Source organism: Vulpes lagopus, chromosome 12 (assembly GCF_018345385.1).
Source record: "Vulpes lagopus strain Blue_001 chromosome 12, ASM1834538v1, whole genome shotgun sequence".
NCBI classification, from domain to species: domain Eukaryota; kingdom Metazoa; phylum Chordata; class Mammalia; order Carnivora; family Canidae; genus Vulpes; species Vulpes lagopus.
The window spans coordinates 83,284,899-83,307,675 of record NC_054835.1 but is presented as its reverse complement, the minus strand read 5'-3'; the positions used below and the strand labels follow the sequence as shown (position 1 = coordinate 83,307,675).

Genomic DNA, 22,777 nt, shown 5'->3' with positions numbered 1-22,777 from the left:
ATTGGACACCTAACGTGTGTTGGTTTGCCATATTGAAAGAATGCTTTCTGCTCTGTATACATATTATTGCTTTATATTTGGTGATTTCTCTCCATAACAATTTATGTATGTCCTGTGACAGTTTCACAAATGTGTGCTGCTCTAGAAGATTCCCTGATTGATTTTTTTATTTGTTTTGTACCGGATTACCCTGCTGTCTTTTTTTTTTTTTTTAAGATTTTATTTATTTATTCATGAGAGACAGAGAGAGAGAGAGAGAGAGAGAGAGAGAGAGAGAGAGGCAGACACAGGCAGAGGGAGAAGCAGGCTCCATGCAGGGATCCCAATGTGGGACTCGATCCCGGGCCTCCAGGACCATGCCCTGGGCCGAAGGCAGGCACTAAACCGCTGAGCCATCCAGGGATCCCCACCCTGCTGTTTTATTAGCCTGGCATAATAGTGACTTTTGTTAAACAATACTTTTGGTTTGGTGAATGGTAACTTTGACTTTTAAAAAAGTGTCCTTTTACTCCATCATTTTATAGTATAATATTACCATTGAGAACATGAATTTTACTAATTTTACTAATTTTACTAATTTAGGGTGACTATTCACTATACTAACTCAACTACTATGAGCTATTTGTCATTGTTGCCACCTTTCCTTCATTTTAGGATTCTATGATTTTCTGATGTGTTTCCTACATTTTTAAGTATAGTTGTCGCTGCTACTCTGAGTGGCTGTGTCTCCCTCCTTCCATCATCTGTGCTCTAGAAATTATTTTTTACCTAACTACTTGTCTTTAGTTTAAAATTTTATCATTCGTTTATTTTGCATATTTACTAGCATTGCTTTCAGTCTTTTTTTTTTTTTTTTTTTAACATTGAATTCATTTACATTAAGCTGAGTACATGTGAGCAAAGCCATGCTGCTAATTCAGAACAGCTGCCTTACGAGAAGTCTTTTGGAATGTCCATGAGTCTCTGGATGATTGTGTTAGTGACATGCCTGGCTTCAGACTTTACTTGTATTGGAATTATAGTGTTAGGAATTTCTTATCAGATGCTTAGTGCAGAAGAGGAAGGGAATTCAGTCTTCAATTAGGCAGGTGTGGAATAAGATAAGAGAATGTTCCCTGACCAAAAAGGTCAGAGAAAAATCACAGCTTTTTTGTACAGCATTCAATCTTTTCTTATATTTACCAGGAATCTACCCCTCTCAGTTTGACCCCATGGTTTTTATTTATTTTCTGTAGATACGTGGAATACATTGAGCACCTTTTCCATATGGCAGCTATTAAGTCTTCTCTCTAGGTTTTTCTTTTGTTTCCCATATAATCCTGTTCTGTAATGCCCTTCTCTCCTTCTCACTCATACATTGAGGAGTTTGTTTGCCTGAGTTAAATCTTTTAATTCTTGCGCTAGTCCAAAGTGGTAGTATTCTTATTATGCCCATTTGACCGAGGCTAAGAAAGAGACCACACAACAATGAGGGGTTGAACCAGAATGTTAACTGAGACATTGGTGTTTGGTGTTAGGCTCTTGGACATTAAGCCTTCCATTCTTTATGTACATATTTTATAGGCTTCTTGCTTTTTGCTCTTCCCTGGGTATATTCGTGTTTGTCAACATCTCTTTCTTTTTTTTTTAAATTTTTTTTTTAATTTTTATTTATTTATGATAGTTACACAGAGAGAGAGGCAGAGACACAGGCAGAGGGAGAAGCAGGCTCCACGCACCGGGAGCCCGACGTGGGACTCGATCCCGGGTCTCCAGGATCGGGCCCCGGGCCAAAGGCAGGCGCCAAACCGCTGCGCCACCCAGGGATCCCCTGTCAACATCTCTTTCATAAGACATCATGAGCTAAAATGTACTTAGTACTTCAGGTATACCCTGGCCTCCAGAGGGATAGCTTGCTCATGGGCTGCCTGTCTATGCACTTGTGCCATGCAAGGGCACGTTGCAGTTTTTTTTTTTTTTTTTTTAACTTGGCTTATTTTGAACGGTTGTTATATTGAGTCTTACCATTCTCTGTGTGTGTGGGTATTTGTAAAGTATATGTGTGTATATGTAAATGCATTTTTCCACTTAAGAGGATTCTACATCTTTTCTTGTCAAACTGCACTTTGTCATCTTAAGTTATACTAGTTTCTGCAGTTCCTTTTTTACCTCCATTTTAGCTGTCCTCTTTTTTATTCCATACAAATTTAGTAAGTATGCCTTTAGGCTATATTTCAGGCCTTGATTTTTTTAAGGTGTTCTGTGCAATCCCATTAGATTCTTGAAATATTTCAGTTGAGATTTCTTGGTCTGTTTCTTGGTTAGTGTGGTAATTTCCATTTTAATGATTCATGAATTTTGTGGGGGCTTCTTAGAACATTCTATCATTCTTAAGTTAGATTTCTTTATAAAGTCTCTCTCTATGAGATTATGGTTATCTTTTCTCTATAGGTTTTCCATTTGCTGTGCTTAGAGTCCAAATCTCCTGGATCTCAAGTTGAATTTCAGTTAGTTTTCCATCCCTCTTTTAGTTATTGTGACAGATGTGGCATCCCTGTCCCTGGGAATAGCAAAGAAGTTTTATAGTCTAGTCAGATAACTTCACCTTTCCCCTTCCTGTTAGCTTAGCATTTGCCAACATAATAAGCAATCTTGAGTCACACTGATTTTGCACTAGCTTAATCGGAAGAAACAATGATGGTCTGCTTTAGGTTCGTATCTGCCAACAACTGACTGTGGCCTTTACACACCAGTTAACCTCTGCTGTCTTCATTTTACTCATCTGTGTAAATCTGTGTTGGACTATGACCTCTGAGATTGCTTCAATTCTAATATCAACAATTTTAAAGCATGCCAAATCACTTTTAGAAGTTTTAGCCTATGATGATTCAGATGCAATGAAACGTTGGGACACCTGCACCCCGATGTTTATAGCAGCAATGTCCACAATAGCCAAACTGTGGAAGGAGCCTCGGTGTCCATCGAAAGATGATGGATAAAGAAGATGTGGTTTATGTATACAATGGGATATTACTCAGCAATTAGAAACGACAAATACCCACCATTTGCTTCAACGTGGATGGAACTGGAGGGTATTATGCTGAGTGAAATAAGTCAATCGGAGAAGGACAAACAGTGTATGTTCTCATTCATTTGGGGAATATGAATAATAGTGAAAGGGAATATAAAGGAAGGGAAAAGAAATGTTGGGAAATATCAGGAAGGGAGACAGAACATAAAGACTCCTAATTTGGGGAAACGAACTAGGGGTGGTGGAAGGGGAGGAGGGCGGGTGTTGGAGGTGAATGGGTGACGGGCACTGAGGGGGGCACTTGACGGGATGAGCACTGGGTGTTTTTCTGTATGTTGGTAAATTGAACACCAATAAAAATTAATTAAAAATAAAAAAGTTTTAGCCTAATTTTAATAATTAAATAAAAAGGAGTGACTCAACTTAGCTTTTCTGAGCTATACCTAAGGGTGATATTCATCTAATATGCACTCATACAGTCACCTTAGTAATTCAAATATTGAAGGACTTATAACACGGTAGGGCTTCTATATAATCATTGCCTCAGCTGCCCCACTTATAGAGTGGAAGCACTAGGAGGGCTACCCACTTGCTGGCCTGCAGATAAACCACCATAGCTCCTGCACACCAACTCCATTTCCATGGGCTCTCCTAACCAGTCATAGGACCCTTGGTGGTGACATGAGCCCCCAGACAAATGCCTGCTGACTGTTCTCCTCCACATGGCTATGGCTATGCAAAGGTAGAAGACTCTTCTTTTTTTTTTTTTTTTAATGAATTTCTTTTCTTCTTCTTCTTCTTTTAGATTTTATTTATTTGACAGAGAGAGAGAAAGCACAAGCAGGGGGAGTGGCAGGAAGAGGGAGTAGCAGGGACCCACTGAAAAGGGAATCTGATGTGGGGCTCAATCCCAGGACACTGGGTCATTACCTAAGCCAAAGGCAGACACTTAACTGACTGAGCCACCCAAGCACCCCCAGCTAGTAGACTCTTGCCAGAGTCACCTACTTGCTGTTGCTTTTGATGAATATTATATGTGTATTATAGCACATTGGACTCTTTCTAGCACAACAGTAGTTTAATGAAGCCCTTTTAAAACATATTCTCTGTTGTGTATGATACTGTGGGGTTTACAAAATCAGCAGTTCACATACCCAAGAATGTTCCAAAGCTAAAGGTAAGTAATTTCATTTCAGAGTTCAGCATAAACAAAATTAAAAAAAAAAAAAGTGATTTGACTCCAGTACTTGTGATTACATGGCTAACCCCTGAAATGTTGTGCAAATCATGAAATCAAATCATTGTGTCACCTTTCTTTTAGCGATTATCTGCTTTGTTTCCAGGTGAATGAAATCTACCATGATGAGTCCCTTGGAGTGCATATAAATGTGGTCTTGGTGCGCATGATAATGCTGGGTTATGCAAAGGTAAAATATCTTAAAATATGTGATCTCTGGATGTTAAGAACTGGACTAGCAGATGACATTTCTGTAACTCTAGCTAATGTGGCATTGATGTGTCACGCAGACCTAGCTCTTTAGAACTGAGGAAGAGACACTGCCATGATAAGCACAGATCTCCCCATTGGAACAGATGATGATTTTTGTGCTGATACCATTTGCTTTGCTTATTTATCTAATGGAGTTATAGATCACCATTATTCTGGCTCTAAGCATGACTGAATGAGTGAAAACAAATAGATATCACTGTGAGGAAAGAGAATTTCCTTAGTCTACCATTATCATCAAATTTGTGATTCATTCATTTATTCATTCACAACATCTAGGCTGAGTGCTTACTATGTGTCAGATGCTTTCTAGGTGCTTTGACTATATCAGCGAAGAAAAATAGCAAAGATCCTTGCCCTCTTATGGTTTGTTAAAAGCGATATTTTACATATGTCATTCCACTTAAGAAAACTGAAGTATACAGTGAATATTCACTGAGAAGAGCTTTAATCCTTTTGGAAACGAAAAGTTAGATCAAAATGCACATGGTAGGATTTTCATGTGATGTAACTAACTGTAGCTGACTTTACAATGGCAGGGATGTGTCCTTGTCCTTGGAAATAATGAAATGATGACCATGATTTCTTTCTTTGAGAAAGTGACTAACTTGACAATTTTCTTGATATTTAAAATTACAAGCCCCCTGCCATAATTAATCCCCCTGATTATGAAATACTAATAAAATCATGCATTTAGCAAACAGGAAAAAAATCCATGTGTTTGCATTTCATTATGTATATAACACCCACTTACCATTTTCTGATGAGAAGGTGTCATTGATCTTTACTTTATTCCATAAACCTGACCTAGTTTGTGTTACTAACACTACATACAAGTTAAGTCCAGCTGGAGATGTTAACAGCTTTCAATTGGTTGCTATATGATTTGTTTGGAGAAGCATGTGATCAGCATGCACTAAACCAGGCTAATTTTATTCAGAATGTAAACACTAATAATAACATTTACTAAAATGTAACAAAGCTCTCGGCCTGCCAGCCAAGTAGGGACTAATTTTGCGTTCCAAATTCAATTTCTTATTATATCAGAACTACTCTGGGAAGTATGGATACTGGGTTCTTGAAGGATGGGCCCTTTTCCCTCTGAACTTTTAACTCCTGATCATAATGTGGTAGTAGCAACATTCCAGGCAATGCCAATCCATCTCTTGCAACTGCCGGATAAGAGTGCATCTCCCTCCATCGCCCTGAGGTTTGAAAAAGGGTAGTTGCTTTATTTAGTGTAAAGTTTATGTAATTTGACCACTTCCTGAAATAAAGATTTGGCCAGCTTTGCCAGCTCATTGAAGAATTTATATTCTTCACATTTGTTGATCAATTCTGGGCCAATAAAAATCAAAATCAAAGTAAAAATTAAAATAAAAAAAATTTTAACTAAAGACCTTTCACTTTAACGGCTCTGGATAAAAGTCTTAACCAGAATCTTTTCCTCTTTTTTCCCTTAATATCTATAAGAAGTCCAAGTTGAATTAAGAAATGGACTACTAGAATTCTTAACCCCAGTGATTAACACTGAGTTGCCCCACGATAGCAAATGTCAGTGTTACATGTTCCTGTAAATGTGCCAGTCACCTTTCACACAGGTAACACTGATCATCATTCGATATCCTTGGGCATTTAGAATTCCCAAACAAGAGTGGATATATACATGAGCCCTAAATAACGTTATTGAACATTACTTAAATATTATACTCCCAAATGTTGACTTCAGAGAAAGTTATGAAAGGAAGCCTTCGGGAAAGCATTGTGTACTTCTTCAACACACTGTTTCCTCTTAGTCCATCAGCCTCATAGAAAGGGGAAACCCATCCAGAAGCTTGGAGAATGTATGTCGCTGGGCTTGCCAACAACAAAAGTCTGATCCCAACCACTCTGAACACCATGACCATGCAATTTTCTTAACCAGGCAAGATTTTGGACCTGCTGGAATGCAAGGTATTTCCATTAATATGCGAAGAAAAACTTAAGGGCATGACTTTTAAAAAATAATCCTAAATCAAGGAGTCTGTTCAAATGTTCAGATCCCTACCATCACTTTCCACATGCATCAGCCAAGCATACTCTTTCTTTCTATCACTCCCAGTGACTTCTGTGGAGTTCACAATGTTAAATGCCACTTAAATGCTATAACAAATTATACTTGCCTCCTTTAAAATAATGATTGTGCATTTGGAGTCTGGAGGGGATGCTGTAAAATGCAGTGTGATTTCCACTAACTGTTTGGAAAGGGAAAGGAGAAGCCATAAGAAACGATTGCTGCCAAAGAGCTTTCTTCCAAAGTCAGCTTACATTTATCTAATAAATTCTGATGTAGACTTTGGAAAAATGTAGACTGATGAATTTCTTTTCAACGTTGATGGAATTTCTGGCTCCCTTTATCAGTACCATCATAGGAAGGACCATTCACTGAAAACAGAAAGACAAGGCTTTGTTGGTGGGCAGAACAGAATAGTAACCCCAGGCAGTTCCTTCCCTTAGGGAAGGAGAAAACGCAGACCCAATGAATCTTTTTAGAGACCATTACCTGTGTGTGGCTTTCCCAAGAGAATGTGGCACAATGCTAGCAGTGAAATAATACTGCCTCTGTTTCCTGAAAAGCTCTTTTTTTTTTTTTTTCTAGGCAAAGGTCCAGTAGTAGTTCTTAATGGGCTTTCTCATAAAATGAAAATAAAAGTAATTGTTATTCTCTACAGGATATGCTCCAGTCACAGGCATGTGTCATCCAGTGAGAAGTTGTACCCTGAATCATGAGGATGGTTTTTCATCTGCTTTTGTAGTAGCCCATGAGACTGGCCATGTGTAAGTCACTGTTGACAGTTATAAAGCAAAAAAAAAAAAAAAAAAAAAAAAAAAAAAGGTCTTTTCTTTCCTGCTTCTCTCAGTATCGTTCACACTTTGGGCAGAGTACATGCCAGCAGGCAATTCTCATTCTTTGCCAAATGTGAGGAGCTGAAAACAGGGAAGAGGTCATGCACGGAAACTAAATAAATGACTCTGGCTTGCCGAGACACCCCTGCATTTTTTGTAGCTCTCAGAAAAGAAAGACATTTCTGTCAGATTGTTCTCTATTTCACAGTTTCTGGGACTCCTCCACAGAAGCCACGCTCATTTATAAAACAGATTCCCCTGAATTTATTTTCAAGAGTGAAATCAAGCAAAATCCATGGCCCCTCTCTTACCAGTGAGGTCTCACTTTGTCTTAGGCTGGGAATGGAGCACGACGGACAAGGCAACAGGTGCGGGGATGAGACTGCTATGGGGAGTGTCATGGCCCCCTTGGTGCAAGCTGCATTTCATCGTTACCACTGGTCCCGGTGCAGTGGCCAAGAACTGAAGAGATACATCCAGTAGGTCCCCTTCTGCATGTTGGAGAGCATTTATATCCTAGCATAATACAGACATGGAGCTGACTTCTAGGACCTTGATCTTTTTTTTTTTTTTTTAATATTTTATTGGGATCCCTGGGTGGCGCAGCGGTTTGGCGCCTGCCTTTGGCCCAGAGCGCGATCCTGGAGACCCGGGATCGAATCCCACATCAGGCTCCCGGTGCATGGAGCCTGCTTCTCCCTCCGCCTGTGTCTCTGCCTCTCTCTCTCTCTCTGTGTGACTATCATAAATAAATTTAAAAAAAAAAATTAAAAAAAATATTTTATTTATTTATTAGAGAGAGATTACAAGCAGGGGGAGGGGGAGAGGGAGAAGCAGTCGACCCGCAGAGCATGGAGCCCGATGTGGGGCTCCATCCCTGGACGCTGGGATCATGACCTGAGCTGAAGGCAGATGCTTTACTGACTGAGCCACCCAGGTGCCCCTAGGATCTTGATCTTAACAAAACTCCCAGTGAATGAAAGTTGTTGCTCATTGTAAACACTTTCTTATGACTCACAGCTTTCTGCACAATGATCCCATAATGTAATCACAGTATTTTAAGCCTAGAATTTAAGAGAATATTTAACCATGGTCTCCTTTTAGTAAATTCCTTATGGAATCTTTGACTGATGATCAGACTTGAATTGGTGATGAGGAGAGAGAGGATGGTCATGTGGTGCCTGCATAGTGTGCCACATGTACCCTGTAGCATAAATGCTGAGATCTGTGCCACCACACCATGTGGGAGTTCAGCTGGGGACGTGAATAGGGCTGTCACAATTCTACTGTATTCCTGAGTCATGTTTGGCATCTTTTTCTGGGTTGAATAAGGATGATGAGTCTTTTTCTAAAAGGAAGTGAAACGAACAACCTTAAAAGGCATTACTTTGTGATCTTGCTATATAATCTGATGAAATTCCAGAGTACGTAACCTAAGAGTATGTAACCACATTAAGATGTGGTTTAAAAAATGAACAGTTAATGACATGAAATATTTTCCTCTCTACAGTTCCTATGACTGTCTCCTTGATGACCCATTTGAACATGATTGGCCCAAACTCCCCGAACTTCCTGGAATCAATTACTCTATGGATGAGCAATGTCGTTTTGACTTTGGGGTTGGTTATAAAATGTGCACTGCGGTATGTTACAATCAAGTGAGATTTTGCATCTTGAAATCTTTTTTGCATAGCTCCTGTTTGGTGAGCTTTACAGACTACTGGTGCAAGCATAAAAATATCTATCAATGATTTTGTGTTTGCTATGTCACTATGTGCTGAAGTTAAGAGCTTCGATAATAAAGTTAAATATTATTTAATCCTTGTAACAGACTAGATGGGAGTTGGTACATTTTTATTCTGCAGATGAAAAAACCAAGACTTACAGAAATTAAGCAGTTTGCCTAAAGCACACATCTGGTCAATAAGGGAGCTGGATATTGAAACTAAGATATTCAGACTCTAAAGCTTTATGCTCTGTTGTTCCCTTAGTTTTTATGACCTTCAGAGATGACTTCTAAGCATTCAATAGGTTGCTTTTCATTAGTTTGTTGGCTTTCATGGAGGAAAGTTGTAGGATTTCATGTAGCTGTGACCGTAGGGAAGGGTTGTACTGGTATATTCTCATGTGAGAGTCATATGGTATAGCATGAAGGTCAGGAATATGGGTCTCATACTCAGACTAGGTGGGTTGTCAGAATCTGGATCTCATACTTACCAGATCTATGACTTTGAGCCCTTAATTCAATCTCTCTTCATTTTCATGGGTGTAAAATGTGGATAATGATAATATTTATCTCAAAAATTGATATCAGGATTAAATTTGATAATAAAGCCTCTAGCACAATGCAGGCGCATAGTAAATGGAGTCCAGTAAAGCCAGTCCTCCATGTGTCTGTGCGCATTATGGGTATGTCCACTAAATTTCTACATTAAGCTTTATTAGTTCATAAATATAAGGGAAGAAAGGAGGGGCTTTTGATATGTTGGACCAAGCTTTGTGTGTTAGAGCGAGAAAAGTAAGTATTTCATGGTACTGGAAAGAAGTTGATCTGCTGTTTGAAATCTTCCATACAGAGCTATCTACAGCCATTTGGTCTGCGTATAAGGTATACACTGTCAACTCCTATTACCTGCATTAATACTTTAGACCTGAGAATTCTAAAGCTTTGGCTCAATATCATGGATAAATACAATTTCTGCATTAAGTAGTAGGAATTAGAACAAAAACACCTAGGTCCAAAATGAGTAACAATTTTAAAAAAATAAAAGCTCTGACTCTCTATGGGTAATTAGTGCTATAAGCAATGAATATGTGGAGAAATTGGTATTTGATGTTTGTTTAAATCTAGAGAATGGTAAGATGTTTCTAGTTACAAAGAGATCAGACGAGTAAAGACCACACACAAATATGTGTGCTTACACATGCATTTGGATATCATAATGTGGCGTTTTAGGAAAACAAAAAACATTCTTACAAGTGAGAATACTAAGATTCTGGTCTGGCTATTATTATCTCATGTATAACTATAACTAAAGCTTTACCTTATATCTCATATTATCACCATGGATTGTTTTGAGGATTAAATATATAGAAAGTACACTGTAAACTACTTGAACGTATTGTGAAATTTTGTCACACCTAGAATACTTTATCGCACAAACCAAGCCTTACAAATATTTTCTGCTTTTAGTCAGCTCAGTATTATTTATAATCCAACTAGTTCATATCTACAGGGATAAAGAGAACCTTTTTGATAGCTTAAAAACTGTAAAACCATCATAATAAGTTTTCATATTTAAAATGGTCATAATACTTACAAATTCTTTAAAATTCCCATATTGTCTGTTTGAAAACCATAAAATAGAAGTAGTATGCAGAAATGTTAAAGTCAACCAGAGAATTGCAGACAAATCATTGTTTATTATTGATATTTTAGAAAAACAGAATAAAAATATTCTTTCCCTGGAATTCTCAGGCAATATATTTTTTTTTCTCATCATGCCACAACTAATTAATTTGAATTTAAAGTACCCAAGGAACATGACATGAGGAATGTTGGACAGATGTTGGTATGACATGTCATCTGTATTTTATTGAGATCTTGATTCTCTCTCTTCCAGTTCCGAACATTTGACCCATGTAAACAGCTGTGGTGTAGCCATCCTGATAATCCCTACTTTTGTAAGACAAAAAAGGGACCCCCACTTGATGGTACTGAATGTGCTGCTGGAAAAGTGAGTATATCTATTTATACAATGAAGATCTAAGATATATTTCATCATAATGATCTTTAGAAACCTGGAAAATTATGACCCTTGCTGTAGTCATTTTTGTACAAACCATGGTGTATGGGGTTTCATTATGATAATGCACTAGCATTGTTTCCTAGGGCTTCCATAACAAATTGCCACAACGTTAGTTCCTTAAAATAACAGAAATGTTATTCTCTCATAGTTTTAAAAGCCAGAAGTCTAAAATCAGTTTCACTGAGCCAAAATCGATGTGTGGACAGGACCATACTCTCTCCAGAGGCTCTAGGGAAGGATCTGTTCTTGGGTCTTCCAGCTTCTGGTGGCGGCCTGCATTCCTCGATTTGTGGCTGCACCATTCTAATTTCTGCTTCCCTGGCCACACTATCCCCTTTTCTGTGTACAAATTTCCCTTTGCCCCTCTCTTATAAGAATACACATGCTATGCTGGCAGTCAGGGCCCACCTGCATAATCCAGGATAATCTCTCCATCTCCAAATCCTTAACCACATCACATCTGCAAAGACCATTTTCCAAATAAGGACATTCACAGATTTCAAGGATTAGGACCTACTCCCTTTGAGGCCACTGTTCGGCCACTACTGATAGAAAAGGAAACAGCAGCTCAGCAGAATATCTGAGCCCCTGCTAATGGAATTTGATTTACTTGCTGGCGTCCCATCCCACACCTTGTGAAAGTTGTCCAGAAATAAAGTCATGTGAATTTATACAGAAGATTTGGCCTTGCTCCTTGGGGAAAGATGCCCAGAGGTTTTAAATCTCAAATTGTGTAGTCAAGATTGAATGCTCAGAAACTGGCCAGGGGCCAAGCTACACTACTCAGGAGGGGAAAGATCACCAAATCCAAAACAAAGGCATGTTAAGAACTCAAGTTGAAGAGCCTTGACTAGTTTGGAAATAAGATATTGTAGATAGGACCAAAAGCTGGCAAGGAAGATTTACATAGCTTTTAGTTTTTTTAAAACCCACATAAAGCTCTATTTCAAATGTGTATGAACTGTATTTGCTCTGAGAATTGCAAGCATAGTAATAATAAAAATAGTAAAATCTGCCATTATTTTGTGCTTAAACTTTGTTAGGTATTATGCTAAACGCATTACATATGGTGTGTTGCTTTTGCAAAATTCAGTGTTACAGACTTTTAACCAAAAAAACAAGAGCAACAATGAGTTGATTCATTTTTGCTTTATGAAAAATATATCCTGTGAATCAACTCCAAACATCCAACTTTTCTTAATATATTTGTGTTATATTTAAATTTACCAAATTTGAGTTTTAAGAAACATTTTATTGTGTGTAGGACAAAAAAAGCAAGTCAAAATGTTGAAAGGGAGAAGAGCTAATAATACCTGTTGAGCACCTGCTGTGTGCTGGGATACTGTAAGCTAGGTGCCTCTGTAGTATCAAGGTTCAGTGGTTTCCACTTAATTATTTCCTGGTCAGTCGGTCTTCTCCTCCTCCTGATCCTTTCTGGGCCACAATATCCCTCATCTAAAATATAAAGATAACAAATGAATTATCTATCTCTCAGAATCATTGTGAATGAAAATTTTGAAACGTATTCAAGTGTTTTGAACACTAGAGATGTTTTAGGTATGTTAATTCCAAAGTTAAGGTATATATTTCTCTGTTACTATGATAAAGAGGAGCATGTTACCCTTAGAAATACCTGATAATTTAGCTAATGAGGGATGAATTGTAGAGTAGTACCTGCTATGCAAGTTGGGTCCCCAGATCATCCTTACTGGTTTTATTTGATATTCATTGTAAATGTACATTTAAAAACTTGACTGAGTGAATGGTTTTTGTTTTGTTTTTTTCATTTTATCCTTAAAAAATGTAAGTCTAAATTATCCTATATGGGGCACCTTGTTACAATTGTGCTGGGTTAATTTTAAATGCATTTTTACCTGGGGCCGAGAAAAAAAAATACAGGCCTTTAACTGGTGGTACTCATATGATAACTTGAGCTTTAGTCTATGCATGGTTTTCATAATTGCCTTTTGTCATTTTCCTAAGTGGTGCTATAAGGGTCACTGCATGTGGAAGAATGCTAATCAACAAAAACAAGATGGCAATTGGGGATCATGGACCAAATTTGGCTCCTGTTCCCGGACGTGCGGAACTGGTGTCCGTTTCAGAACACGCCAGTGTAATAATCCCATGTGAGTAGACTCTTGTAATTCTATTGTTTTTGGATAGACCAGAAAATGCTTCAATATTATGTTTATTAACATTCTGTTTCGTGAAGTACATGTGAAAACTTCAAAACAGGAAAACTAAGGATTCAGGTGTCTATTTTGGGTAAATCTCCATTGATCCATCTTGTGAGGAGTAGTCAATGGTGAAGATGAGAGGCTCCAGTGAAGACTGGAGATTTTTGAAGCAGTTGCTATTTAGAGATTTCAGGAGCTGAGCAGGGAGAGCCCCGCCTGTGCAGGGAAGGCCTGGGTCCTAGGCTGTGAGAGCCACTGCAGGAAGCACAGGGCACCACTCCAGGGAGCAGCACCAGCCAGGGGCTCACTCAGTCTGGGGTCAGGAGAGCAATGCAGCAGAGCCTGGCCACAGAAAGATGGTGAAAGAAGACCAGGGAACTGCGAGGAACAGTTCTCCATTCATTCATTCAGACTAAATGGATTGAATCCCTTTTGCGTGCGCAGCAAAAACTTAGGACTTTCTTTCTGCTCTAGGATTTACCATGTGAGAAAAGTGCTTTCTTCAGTTTCTGGCAGCAGGATGGCTCCGAGAAAGTTTTTCATAAAGAATATCCAATGTCACGTACCTGTTTTCACAGGAGGAAGTATTAGTGGAAGCAACAAAAACAATAAAAATTATAATAAGAGCAGCTAAGGCTCACTCTGAGCCATGTTCTGTTCTAAGTATCTTAAATATGTTAGTTTAGTCAGCTCTCTCCATTTTTCTCTAAGGGAGATGAGATTATTTTTCACATTCTACATGTGAGAAAACTAAGAGGTAGGATTGTGATCAAATTTCTTTGGGCTACATCTACATGGTTTTTTTTTTGTTTTTTTTGTTTTTTTTTTTTACGTCTACATGTTTTATGCATGGTAGGAAATACAGTTTTTCTCAGTCCCTACATGTTTTTAAAAATGGCTTTATATACTTTCCTCATGCATTGAAAATATACTGTTTGAAATGCTGATATAAATTGGGTTTTTGGTCCCCTCCACCCTCACCCCATTCCAGACACACACACACCACACACACACACACACACACACACACACACACACACAGGGAGAAGATGGTGCTTTCCGAAGGGAATGGAATTAGGAAGATTGGGTCCATTCACTTTGTACCCGCAGCTCAGAAGCCCTGGCTTTCTGCCTCCCAGCACTATGTCTGCAAGTTTCAACTGCTGGACCAGAGCCAAAGGGTCTTTTTCAATGTTTTCTTTTCTTTAGGCCCATCAATGGTGGTCAGGATTGTCCTGGTGTTAATTTTGAGTACCAGCTTTGTAATACAGAAGAATGCCCAAAACACTTTGAGGACTTCAGAGCGCAGCAGTGCCAACAGCGTAACTCCCACTTCGAGTACCAGAATACCAAACACCACTGGCTACCATCCGAGCATCCCGACTGTGAGTAGACGCTCGCTGTCCTTCCCGCTGTGTGGATGGTGACTTAGAGTTTAAGCCTTGTCAACACCAATCCCTTGGACTCTCGGTCCTTACATGGTAAAGTAGAAAACTTGGTGTGTACAGGGGTAAGTCTTGCTGGGTTTCCAAGAACAAGGCTAACGTAGTCCCTTCTCTAGAGAGGTCAGAATTGTGGGCTGGCTCCCAGCCAGCAGCCTTCCCACCATCACTACTGAAAGGACCAGTGGAAAGTAGCCCGTGGGAGACGTGTTGAGTTTCCTCGCCTGACTGGCATCCCTCTACTAGGAAACGCTCTGGAATACTGTGATCTTTCCTTTCCGAATAACAAGAGAAAAAACACAATTCTTTTACAGCTGACTCAGAAACAAGAAGGAGATCATGACTTAAGAACAGAAGGCACATCGTAACTTTTTACTTTTGTACTGTGCACTGGTCATTAGAAAATAACACTTGGAAATTCCCTTTTAGTGTTTCACTTCATACCCCTGAATTTTTGGTTAAATATGTCCAAATGGGAACGTCTGGCCATACCTCATATTTGGGTGGCTGAAACAAAATAGTGACATGATTACCGTATAACATAATACACTAATGAGTTCAGTTTAAAAGCTGTTTTAAAGGAAAGATACATCCACATAGGCATTCTAAGTTGCAATGCATTGAGAAGAAATGCATTATTTTTTATCTGTGAAGCAAGTCAAATAAGTTATATTAAATTTAATTAATGAAGTTCTACAGGAAGCATAAACCATACTAGGTCATTGGGTCAAACAAAAGAGAAAGCCTTTTAGTTCTCTAAGTGTCACTAAAACGAAATTGGTCCTGAATTAAATTTTATTGAAGAGCTGTGGTTAACTCCAGGGTTGCCATACAACCGGTTTGCCTGGGACAGTCCCAGTCGTTCCTGTGTAATTATTAATACAGCCAATTTTCACTCTCAGTGAAACTCTCAGTTTCACAGTGTAGACCAGTCATATGCCAGATATGAATCCTTTTCCACTACTTTTTTATTTATTTGTACAATGTCTTGTTTTCAGGAAACCGTGCTGAAACTTTATATTTTATTTTATTTTTTTTTTTAATTTTTTTTTAATTTTTTATTTATTTATGATAGTCACAGAGAGAGAGAGAGAGGCAGAGACACAGGCGGAGGGAGAATCAGGCTCCATGCACCGGGAGCCTGATGTGGGATTCGATCCCGGGTCTCCAGGATCGCGCCCTGGGCCAAAGGCAGGCGCCAAACCGCTGCGCCACCCAGGGATCCCTGAAACTTTATATTTTAAAAATAAAATAACTACTATGCAAATGTGTCACTTTATGTCCATTGTTGATTTAATCTTCCATCTTTTACAGCCAAGAAAAGATGCCACCTTTACTGCCAGTCCAGAGAGACTGGCGATGTGGTGTACATGAAACAGCTGGTGCACGATGGAACTCACTGCTCTTACAAAGACCCATACAGCATATGTGTGCGGGGAGAGTGTGTGGTGAGTTCTCATGGCTTCCCTGGAAGCTTCTGATGCTGTTGTGCAATTCAGCTTATACTGTCATTCATCTGCATGTTTTCGTAGGAGCTTAACCCTGCCTTATCTGGAAAATCACATTAAAATGAGAATCCAGGACTAGTTGAGTAGGCCTAAACTCAATGTGGGAGAAATTTCACATTTCAAATCAACGTTTGGCCATATGCAGAATCAAGTTTTATATATGATTTCCCTCATTTTCCAGCCAAGTGCTTTTTCTAAGTTACTCTGATACCTCCAGGTTGGGAATACAACAGCTGGGGATGTACAGTGGCTTTGCTTTGAGGATTTTACTAGGAGTCATCTACTTTTACACTGCAGAGGCTTTTCCAAAAATGCAATGCTAAATGTATTTTTTATTTAAAAAAATAATAGAAATTCTCTCTCTCTTACTTTCCAGTTGATTCTAAGTTTAAACACTGAATTCCACCTCAGAACAGAAAAGGCAAAGATGCAAAAACTGGGTTTTACCCCATTTAGATTTAAAAAAAAAAAAAAGCCAATTGTCTTTCTTGTTCGTGTTCGCAAGCTGAATTGATACGAAACCAGCCCTATTAACTGAACACATTACTCTTGTCTGTTTTGCCTTTGCCTCAGCACAACTCGAGTGTTGCAGTAATAAATCTCAAGTACGCAGATACCTCACATTTGAAATAACTTCCCCCTGACAGTAGCCTCTGACTCTTGTCCATGCCTCACTGAGGTATCTGGGGCGTCATGCATGTGCTCTGCGGCGGCTCTGCCAGTGTCCATCCCAGCTTAGGAGTGTGGTGGCCTAGCACGGACCCTTCCCCCCACTGGTGGACGTGGGGGGGCCCAGCTCAGTTCAGAAAACCTTCAGCAGTTCCTTGTTAGATCCACGTGAAAATACTGACTCCACCTGATACTCGAGGCCTTTCGGGCCTGTGCCTTGCACGTCCCTCCCTGCTCCGCCCGGTTGCACAGTGCTAGCTCCGTGGGCTGCGCCACGGGCTCCGCTGTGGCTCACGTGTTGCTCTCTGAACCCAGTTGCCTGAGCCTACAACTTCCATGGTTCTGTGTTTATCCCTTTGCATTTTTGAAATGCCTTTCTACAGGGCCCAAGGGAAATGCAGCGCTTTGTAAAGTTGTTTTGCGTTTTTTAGTTTCAGAGGTAGAGTTTAGTGATTCATCAGTTTGTTTTATTTTTAAAGATTTTATTTTATTTATTCATGGGAGACACAGAGACAGGCAGAGACATAGGCAGAGGGAGAAGCAGGCTCCATGCGGGGAGCCCAATGTGGGACTCGATCCCAGGACTCTTGGATCATGACCTGAGCCAAAGGCAGATGCTCAACCACTGAGCCACCCAGGTGTCCCAGTGATTCATCAGTTGCATATAACACCCAGTGCTCATTCCATCCTGTGCCCTCCTGAATGCTCATCACCCAGTTACCCCATCCCCCTGCCTCTCTGCCCTCCAGCAACCTTCAGTTTGTTTGTTTCCTAGAGTTAAGAGTCTCTTATGGTTTGTCTCCCTCTCTGATTTCATCTTACTTTATTTTTGTTTCATGAAATTTTGTTTTGCATCACTAGCCAGCTTGTAAAGCTTGTGCTAATGCCCAGCTCACCATTTTATTATTTATCTTTTGAAATAGGAAAGCAACAAGGGAAAAAGTCCATCTTAGTTTTTGTCTTCTCAGCATCAACAACAGTATCTGTGCTTAATAAATGTTTGATGGGTCATGACTATGTGCAATGGGGTAAATAGTTCATCAGACTGGGGAAATTTATCCTAGGGTAGAATTTAACCTAGAGTATAAGTCATTTGACTGCATGGTTGTTCTTCAAAAAAGACAGGCATTAAAAAAAATCAGAACTAAAGTCAAGGTTTGGTACACACTGCCTCACAGTGGGCTCACGATGAAACAGATGGGTTGTCCTTGTCTCGGATGCTGACCTTTACCTGACACGTTAAGATTAGCCACATTTAACATCTTCTCTTCCCAGAAAGTGGGCTGTGATAAAGAAATCGGTTCTACTAAAGTGGAGGATAAGTGTGGCGTCTGTGGAGGAGATAATTCTCATTGTCGAACAGTAAAGGGGACTTTTACCAGAACTCCCAGGAAACTTGGTAAGATGAGGTCTCTCCTGAGTTTGGTATCATTCCCTATGATTTGTACTTTTTGAGACTCCTTTTAGCAATGTAGCATTTTCTCTATAAATATAACAAAAAATTAGCTGCTGATTTGTTTTTATTCAGATTACCTTTTGTCTTTTTTTTTTTTTTTTTAAGATTTTATTTATTTATTTGAGAAAGAGAGGGAGAGCAAGCACGAGAGAGAAACAGAGCAAGCACCAGCATGGGGAGAGGCAGAGGGAGAGTGAGAAGCAAACTCCCCCACTCAGTGGGGAGCCTGATGTGAGGCTCGATCCCAGGACCCCAGGATCATGACCTGAGCTGAAGGCAGGCACTTAACCAAATGAACCACCCAGGTGCCCCCAAATTACCTTTTAAGGAAATAAAAACCAAACCAAAAACACTTGGACTGAAATCATATTCCATAGCACCTATGATGAAAAATAATCTAGTAAATTAGATAAGGAACAAATAAAATAAAATCAATTATAGTAGTTAGTTAAAATATGTGTTTTGTTTTATTTTATTTTATTTATTTATTTTATTTATTAATTTATTTATTTATTGGGAGAGAGAAAGCAAGCATGCAGGTGGGAAGGGAGAGAGGGACAAGGAGAAAGAGAATCCCAAGAAGATTCCCCATTCAGTGTGGTGCCCAACACAGGGCTTGATCTCCGGATCCCTGAGATCTTGACTTGAGCAGAAAGCAAAAGTCAGACACTTAACCAACGGAGCCACCCAGGTGCCCCCTATTTTGTTTTTAATAAAGCAAATTAGACCTAATTACTAGAATTGATGCCTTTTTTACGTTTTCTGTTCACATAAATTGTTGATCAGAAGTTAAAAAAAATCACAAAATTTTAAATACAACTTGTAAAATATTGCATTCATTTTGCTTCTTTTAAAGTTGAACAAGTGTATCCTATTTATAAATCTACAAATCTAGAGCCCATATTTCATGTAATTTTAGAAGTTTTATATTACACAAAATTGAAGTACAATGAAAAACAACCCTGAGGTATAACTGCTTGTCTGTGTGAATGTTAGTGTTTATTTAAGTCAGTGACCTGGATGGACTTAGGCATACAGTGAAGTTTCAGATGGGAAAAAAAAAAGCACAAATAATATGTAAAACATGAATACTTTCTTAATTATTCACTGGAATTATTGTAAGAGAGTTGGATACAAACATTTATTACTGAATGATCTTTTTAGTTTGTAACAAATATTATTTAGTTATTCAATAAGCATTTCTTAGGAAAGTGTCCCTGGGAATTTAGCATTTAAAGATAAATTTGATGTGGTGCTTCCCTTGAGAAGCTTCTCTTACATCATCCCTACGTAGTTGGTACAGTCTCCAGTAGAATAAATAAAACAAAAATTAAAATAATAAATGTGATTCGCTTTGAGCACATTGTCATGGCAGTGATTTTCCCCTTTAGAAGAAGAGAAAGTATAAAAAAGGTAGTCTTCAGTATTTCTCTCAGTTCTTTGTACTCTCATTATACCTCAGCTGCCCCAGTGCAAGCCAGGTGCACACCTGTCTTGCTCTTTGATACATTTAGTGGGGCAGAGCTAGGTCACTCCAAAGTGTCTTTCATTACTGATATTTTTTATATTCCTGTGTGATCAGTCAATGGTTAAACAGTTAAAAAAGCAAATATTGCTATTTCTGGCTGATTATATTATTTTAGGAAAGTACGCAGAATTAAAATGATATATTATGGTTTTGGTGGCGTAGCATAATTTCCTTTATCTTATTGTGAAGCAATGAAGTGTACTTTCTCTGTGGCAGCTATGTTATTCTTTTTGGTATAAAATAATTCTTATTATTTTATTTCCAGAGTAAATGAATGTAAAGAAAAAAGTTCTTGCCATTAATCATTCATCTGTTAATCATCCATTCTCTGGTCTGAGGTCGTAATGCATTTTTTTTCCAGATACCTCAAAAATTAGACTAAACCTTTAAATCAAGATCAGAAGAGAAGAAAGATTTTCATCAGGCATACAGATTCAGCCTATTCAGAGATAATCTAACATCCATTTCTTTGCACTAATGTCATTGTAGTCACTCAATAGACTAATTAACATTTTCCAACAGGGAAACATTTAAGCAAGAGGTGCCATACAGAATTCAAGTTGCTGGAAAATGAAATCTGCAAGTATTCAACTTCCAATCACCTTTATCATTTCTCATTCAGTCTTAGTCTTACTTTCATTGACTATTAACTGTTTATTGGCATTAGCTAACTATTAAAAATGCGTTTTGACTTCAATACATAAAACCTCAGAACATAGCTGATATCCTACCTAATAGAATATATATATAACTTATAGTATAGTCAATGAAACAACAAGACTTTGATAAACATGAAACTTTCACTAATTAAAAACATTCTATCTAAGGGAAGACAAGAGGCGCCTTCATTTTACCCAAAGGAGCTCGTAATATTTCTCTTGCTGAAACAAGGGAAGCTAAAAATGTACTGGGTAAGTTGTAGCAAACTGCAGAAAGATGGGCATCCATAAATGGTATCAAGCTGTTTTGCTGTATTTGGTGGGCATCTTCAATACATTACTTCTAGCCACTGCATACTCAGACAAACAGGCTACAGTTCACGGGCTTTACCCAAGGCTCAGGCCCTGAAAACTCTGACCCTAGCATGACTATGCCATTGAGTTAAAACAGTAATAAATATTGTGAAAAAAGTTGAGTAAATCTACCCATAGGTAGATATTTATTGTCCATATAGAAATAAACATATTTCTTTCTGATAACATCAGCAATTGTGTATTTATAACTGAATTTCTGTCAGACTCCTCCTGTAGTATGTGAGTTAGATGTTTCATAATGTAAGGTGTCAGTTGCATAATCTCCCTATATTAATTTATATTTCCTGCACATAACATCTTGATTTCTACTTCTCCTATTGTTGATTTATAGTTAGGATATTAATTCTAAGTGATCTTAAGAAAATTTTTAGGATGGATAATATTAAGATTTGTTTTATATGATGCAGATTATAAAGGGATTGGTAGAAAATTTTGTAAGTCAACGCAATCCATTAAGCGTATTGATTTCATGATTCCTGGATTAGAAGATTGAGTGTAGGGCACATTTTTATGGCAATGTATGACATAACTTGCAGGCATTTTCCAACCAAATAGTTTGGTCAAATCTAGAAAATATATTTTAAGACTTTCCCATAATAAAACTTGTTCAAGGCTTTAAAACTAATGGCTGATGATAAGAAAAATGAAAGCCACTCACTGATCTTTCTTTTGTAATTTCTTTAGAACAAAGCAGGCTTTTACATATGAGGATGTTTCATTAACTGGAAGTTTAGCTCTCTATACTTGCCCTTGAGCTTTTAAAATAACATATAGAGAAATAAAATATCGCCAGAAGTTCATCAACCCTGTGGACATCAGAGGTTGGCCGCAATTCAAAATGGTGGTTTAAAAAACTAAAATAGCATAATGAATAAATCATTCATCATAATGAATGAATCCCTGTGTTATACACCTGAAACTAATGTAACATTGTGTGTGTCAACAATATCCAAATAAAAATAAATGAATAAATGAAGGAAGGAAGGAAGGAATAAATAAATTTAACAACAAAAACCCTAAAATTACATAGAGGGACAAAGGAGAGCACAGTATTTGCCTGAATTGTTGACACAATTCACAGTTCAATATAAGATAAATGATGGATAGGTTAGAAATAAGATTAACTCCGCCCTTCCTTAATACTAAAAAAAAAAAGGGGGGGGGTTTCCTCTAATCTGATGCCAGTTGTCACAAAATCTACCAATGCTTTGAAGTTAATTTCTGAAACGGCTTCTTTGAGTTTATGGATGCCCTCTTCTGCGTGCAGGAGCAGTAAGAATTTCATGCTCGGCTAACCATGGTTGTTGCTTTTGTTTTCTTCTTTTGCTTTCTCCAATATTTACTACACATGCAAAGGGTACCTTAAGATGTTTGATATACCCCCTGGTGCTAGACATGTGTTAATCCAAGAAGACGAGGCTTCCCCTCATATTCTTGGTAAGTGTTTCTGTCTGCCAGCTTTGCTCTAGCATGCCCTTAGAGAAACATCGAAGCAATCATATATATAAAAATATATATGTGTTTAGATGTCTGTGTATATATGTATATGTATGTATATACATAGATATGCAAGATTCAGAATTACATGTAAGTGCATTACTGTGTGTTCTTTGTTGATCATTTCTCCCCACTCTCCTTTCTTTAAAACAAAAAATATTCAAAAATAGAGCTTCAATTTTTGGTGAAACCTGGGTTGGTTCATCATTTATATGAAGAAAAGGGTATTTAATGAGTTTGTTAAGTGCTTT

General features: G+C 38.3%; 1 protein-coding gene across 1 annotated transcript in view; it reads left to right on the top strand.

Annotated features, from left to right (window-relative positions):
- ADAMTS3 (ADAM metallopeptidase with thrombospondin type 1 motif 3) overlaps positions 1–22,777 on the top strand; it is a 256,615-nt gene that overhangs the window by 210,060 nt on the left and 23,778 nt on the right. Inside the window, exons 6-16 of the mRNA XM_041723863.1 lie at positions 4,354–4,437; positions 6,314–6,470; positions 7,229–7,334; positions 7,739–7,882; positions 8,914–9,046; positions 11,027–11,140; positions 13,196–13,341; positions 14,602–14,777; positions 16,149–16,282; positions 18,287–18,410; positions 22,386–22,466. Of these exons, the coding sequence (XP_041579797.1) occupies positions 4,354–4,437; positions 6,314–6,470; positions 7,229–7,334; positions 7,739–7,882; positions 8,914–9,046; positions 11,027–11,140; positions 13,196–13,341; positions 14,602–14,777; positions 16,149–16,282; positions 18,287–18,410; positions 22,386–22,466 (1,399 nt within the window). The remainder of the gene's footprint in view (positions 1–4,353; positions 4,438–6,313; positions 6,471–7,228; positions 7,335–7,738; positions 7,883–8,913; positions 9,047–11,026; positions 11,141–13,195; positions 13,342–14,601; positions 14,778–16,148; positions 16,283–18,286; positions 18,411–22,385; positions 22,467–22,777) is intronic.